We start from the raw sequence: 5,753 nt of genomic DNA, 5'->3' as shown, positions 1-5,753 counted from the left end.
ATGAACTACTCTTTATAGGTTGAACATTTCCTATCTCTGCTTTATTTGGTACAAAATTAAGCCAAAAAGGAAAGAGGAATCGTAACATTGTGCAAATGCAAATTACTCAGCCTACCTGTTGGTAAAATGATCGTATAAAATTTAGTCGTGCAAAGTAGTGCAATTCTTAGTTAGTGCATACTTTCGATTGTATATGCTAGTTGTTTTTTGAATTAATTCAATCCTTAAATTTAGTTTTCACCTAAGTGGTGATTGGGATGATATCAGACAATCCACCACTTCATGTTTCATTAGCATTTGGTGTCGTGTTGGACAACAAACATTAAATATTTTAGATGAAACTATGTATTTGACAGAAAACGTTAATTCTCACAGAAGTCCGTCATCTTCATTATTTCGTATAAAACAAATTCTGACCTCCAAATACTCAAAGTTTTCTACAAAAAACTTCATATTAACCTTATGGCAAACACCTCATAAGCCTCTAACAAGTTTTTTGCCTCAAGCTTCTTTTCTGCCAAAGATCTTCAACTAAAACCCTCCACTAAAAACGGACCAAAAATATGAAAGTGGTTAACACAGTTGCCCCGAAAAGAACCTCGAAAACTATCGTTTTTTAAATTTAGGTTGATTTCCAACAAGTTCATTGCATTAATATGTTGAGTAACCCAATTTCTCTTGACAATCTCTCGAAGAACTAAAATCTTGCCTAAAAAGACAGCAAAAATGGAACCCGTTACTTGTATTGTCATTAAGGGCAGTAGACTGCCAGACTCATGACCTCCAGTTGTAATGAAAACAAAGTAATAAGAAGAAGCTTAAGAAAGATAGACAAAAAAGAACACGGAAAAAGGAAAATTCCATTTCGATCTTCAATGCAGAGAACCATTAATCTATACAAAGGGAGTACACAGATCAAGACTTTTTTTCAAAAAACTTCAGAAAAAAATACAAAAAAACAAAATTGCATAAGTGCATTTACATTTTTGCGCAAATTTGTTATTCCATGACTTCAAAATGAAAACAACTAGTAACAAATTGACAACTTAATTCAACAAAGGCTGACTGAAAATAATACCAATCCGCAAAGCCCAATTACAAGAGACAAATTTAACGAAAAATAACAACAGAAATCGGTGAAGCCATGCTGCTCTAATTTCTCTATCATTTTCGGCACCAGTGTTTTCAAAATTTAATAATTCTAACAGAATATTAATAACTTAAATTTTTATCAACGATATACTGAAACTTTGAAACAATGAAACTAAGCAATAAACACAGAAATTGCGGGCAAAAAAGTTTTTTTTTTAAAAAAGTAAAGGTTCTTCAAAATGATAACAATATACTTCAACCTTCATGCTGGAAACTATTAAGCTCGAATGGAATCCCAATTCAACCTAATTTTTTTGGTTTGTTAGAAATAATAGATAAATGATAGCACTCACTATTGCTACGCGACTACGTTAGGTCTCAAAAACATATTCGACGCTTGATGAGTCCTCTAGCTATTCAATTACTCACAAGCTATAATGTGACAAAAAATCAATCAGCGACAATTTTTTAGAACAATTCACCCATATCCGGCGCCAAGCAACTGGATAACTGCAAAGATATTTAGGGCTACACAATGTGAAAAATGAACTGCCTGCCGGCACAGTTGGCAAGCTCGGGTAATTGAATGCTTAAGGGTTCCCAACCCATTTTTTGAAAATTTATAATTTTTACTCAAATATATAATCTCCAGTGTACAAATATTTCGATTCTTTTCTGCTGTTCCACATTTTGAGCATTGCAAATTTATTTTATATAAATATAGAAAAACACGTCAGCCTATTTTCTCTTTAGATACAAAAAATGTAATGACAAAAATATATTTGATGAAAATGAAATTTAGCCAGTCACACAGCTTCTGTCGTTCAATATAATAATAAAATTAAATGTACAATCACTCGAAGTATAAAATTAAGTACTCAGCCCTGAACAAATGACAAATGAGATAACAACCTCGACATCCTTAATGATTCACTCCTTTCTGCATTATTGAGCCCAAAGACTTCTACCGTTTAATCTGACACCTGAATTCCAATGAAGATGAAAATACCGCCCTTTCTTGAGATGTCCAACTCCTGATATGAAAGCACCCTGGATGAAATTCATGCGAAAATATTACATTTTCAGAATTGCATCCCAGTGTCTGTCATTCCTGTCTGTCGGCATAATATAATACAGGAAAGATCTCTGCTCTGACCATCGTTTTTCTCATGCAGATTCAAAATGATTTTTAACAACAGTTCGAGATTTTTAACAAGCAGCTACATGCATAAGCGAGACACGTCAATAAGCAACATTGATACAGAACAACAGTAAAGACTACTTCATTACATCAGTTGATTCTAACACTCAAACCAAGGGTTCAATCAATGCAGAAAAAAGTCAAAATGATCTCTAATTAGCTAGATTTGTGACCACAAAGTCATTGCAAGTTTCATAAAATTATGCTTTACTAGAGCTCTTTTTATAGTATTTATCCTGATATCCCAATACAGCAAGACGAATGATTCCCAAAACAAAACAGAAGATTCCCAGAATTCCAAAAGCACGTTCGAAGCCAAACATTTCACCGAGGTATCCTCCGAATATAGGTCCAACAAGTCCGCTCAGGTACTCGGCTCCTCCGAGAAACGAGGCGATTGCGCCCGACACTTCGATGTTTTCCGGGAATCCATGAACAATAGCTGCGTGTCGCATTTCTTCAGCTGTCAGCACCAAATGTGATGAAAAAGCAAAAGCCGAGATGAAAAGCGATGTAATGTGCACGTATAATGTCTGTGGAACACTGCAAAGCCACGGATCCGGTCCTTCAAGCATTGATGAAAACCCAAGTAGGAATAGGGATCCAATCAACGATACCTTTCTCCCAGGTAGGGTTTTACCCACAATTCCGAAAAAAGCAGACCCACAGGCCATAGCAATAAATGGTGCGCATGAAACCATTCCGATGTATATGGCTTCCAGTCCAAAAGTATCCTGTAAAAATGGTGAATGCAAGGGTCCATGAGCTCCTAGTCCTGCAAATATTAGTACTTGACAAAGAAGAGCCAAGAAAATTTCGGGAACCTTGCACAGAGACATTGCTACTTTCCATTTTCCCTGAGTAGGTTTTTTAGTGCTACTGGATTGATCAGCATCAAAGTTGATCGAATTCGTCGAAGCCGAGAACTGTTGTGCAGTTTTAAGTGGGTTTTTAGAGTCCAAGTTTGTTTCAGCAGCTGTTTGGTCTGAACTAGGTGCTGGCGAGCTTTTGCGAGGCATTAGAAAGTAAACAGGAATCATGACGATTAACGAAATCACAGAAGTAACAAAAGTTGATAGAAACAGAACAGGTTTGATGAAGTAAACCGCATAACTTATGAAGATACTCAAAATACATGCAATTGTGTATGAAATACCAGCGTACATTTTCAAAGTCGCCACTTCATTTTTGAACTCCCACATAATCACGGTATTAACAGCGACAGTTACAACCGCCGAAAATGCACCACGAATCAGAGCCGAGACAAAATTGCCAATATTGTACGGTACACTCGGTAAAAACCCAATAACTCCAAACAGCATTGAAATAATGCCCAATAAAATTGCACTGCTGTTAAGTAGCCAGAACGCCGCAATTTCTGCCGGGAAAATCTTTGCGAAATTCACGGTGAGGTATCCACAAACAATCCACGAGGATAAGTTTTGCACAAATATCCACCACCCCACCCAGACCCCTCCAATTCCTTTGGAGACTGCATCCAAAGCGACAACTGTGCCATACCAAATGACATTGAACCTCTCTGAGACGGTTCCAAGAACAACTGCTAACACAAAGCAGCGCTGTCTGAAGTCATAAGGCATCTAACCTAATCTGAAAAGTTCGAAAACAATGAGATCTTAAATAAACGGAAGAAAAATTAACCCCTCGTAGGTTGACATTGTAATTTAGGCTACTGGTTGTTATACACGCGTTACAACACACGTTTGATGATTACACGGAACAACTTCGGTTAAATAAAAATTACAAGCTCTGCCGTACAATAAACTGTACTTGAATGACGAAGTAAACATTACATGACATATTTTGCTATCTCCAGTTTCAAAGCGGACAGAAAAAAGCACTCACCCAAGAAAATTAGCGACCTACACAAACAGATCGGAAAATACTTCTCGATACGGACTTCGATTACAGTAAAACAAGACTTCAATACCAAAATTTCGCACAGATACAAATTCATTACAAAAATAAATTCAAGGACTAACAATGTCAGCCATGTAGCGAAAAATATAAACGAAAAACAAAAAAGCCGTTTTACAGGCAATTTTCGAGACAATTCAGACAGAACAAAACTTCGCCAATATGATGTTCTGAGTTCATACTCTGAAAAACCACAAAGTGCAACAGGGATTAGACAACACCACGAAATTAGACAACACCTCGAAATTAGATATCACGAAATTAGATAAAACCAAAAGATAAAGACAAAGAAATAATAAAGATGACATTTTTGCGGTCAGTATATCATTTATCAGAAAATTTTATCAATTTTATGAAAGACGGAAACAAAAACATTCGGTCACATTCAAATATGATCAGTTTTTCTCTTTGCCCAGGATTTGAACGAATAATGCAGTCGTAAATTTTGCTGTTTCAAGCTTCTGTTGAATTTAATTTCTTGACTAAAACACAAAAACATAGCCGACAAAAAGCAGGAAAGTAGGCACCGTTGACCCACTTGTAGCACATTGGGATTGAAACAAGAGAAAAATTAAGAAAGAAATTAACAAAATTTTTCTAAGTGTCAGTGTTCTTATTTGGTGTTCAAACTCTGCATATTCGGTTATATTCAAAAATTACACCTAATTCAGCTTCTAAACTGAACGCTATTCAGCATAATACAAATGCCAGCTAGCAAACGCTTTAATGAACTTTGATAACCTATTGCACTATGACTTAATGAAAGGGCTTTATCGGTTTTATCCCGTTTCTTTTGATTTTGCTATTTTGACTTTGACCGTATTAACTACATTACGTAATCAAATGAAGGCAAAAAAACCAAAATTCATTCAATTAAAACAGTGAGTGAGGTAAGTCAGAAGTCAAACGTGAAACTCGTGACTTATGTTAAACGAAAAACGTGACCTAAGACTGATCAAATCTACCACCTTCAACGTGAAAAAAAATTATCCATCAAAACTGAAAAATCGTTTAAATACCAATTTCTTTCACTCCACTTCTTAAGAGATCTTTGGCACATTCCACGCTTCAAGGCTACTCAGTCTTTCACCATCCCTAACCTTACCCTGATTATTTCAGCACGATCGAAATCACTACTCCAATTTGACTGCCAATAAAAAACTGATTTTTCAGCATGCTTTTACAGCAATTCACCTGCTCCCAAAACCATGCTTACAGTTGAGGGTTTAAAAAGTATGGAGTTGCGTAAGTGTGTGGTGTATGTTTGTGGGGGTCATAGACCACCCTTCAGCATGAATAATTATCTTTTCAAGCGTTTCTCAGCAACTTGAGTGAACTGTATGCTTTCAGACTACAAAAGCTCCAAGACAGCTGCTCAACATCTCAATGAACTCGGGCTTTTTCAGTTAAGCAGACGAAAATGGCTTAACAATACCAATATGACAAACATAGCTGGCAGATTGCCAGAAAATAGCCAGGATAGCTTCGTAGATCTGCAGTCTCAAAAAGATTAAAGGTTGAG

General features: G+C 36.2%; 1 protein-coding gene across 1 annotated transcript; it reads right to left on the bottom strand.

Annotated features, from left to right (window-relative positions):
• Positions 1–2,493: 2,493 nt before the first annotated feature.
• LOC142350434 (uncharacterized) lies at positions 2,494–3,894 on the bottom strand. Its single transcript, XM_075402282.1, has one exon. The coding sequence runs from the start codon at positions 3,892–3,894 to the stop codon at positions 2,494–2,496; it is 1,401 nt and encodes a 466-aa protein (XP_075258397.1).
• Between the last annotated feature and the right edge of the window lie 1,859 nt (positions 3,895–5,753).

This window comes from Convolutriloba macropyga, chromosome 12 (genome assembly GCF_964194025.1).
Source record: "Convolutriloba macropyga chromosome 12, txConMacr16.3, whole genome shotgun sequence".
Taxonomy (NCBI): domain Eukaryota; kingdom Metazoa; phylum Xenacoelomorpha; order Acoela; family Convolutidae; genus Convolutriloba; species Convolutriloba macropyga.
The sequence above is the reverse complement of the archived record's forward strand: the minus strand, read 5'-3'. Positions and strand labels throughout refer to the sequence as shown.

What these genes read in the sequence shown, in the direction of transcription:
- LOC142350434 (XM_075402282.1), bottom strand. Translation starts at nt 3,894, where the DNA reads ATGCCTTATGACTTCAGACAGCGCTGCTTTGTGTTAGCAGTTGTTCTT.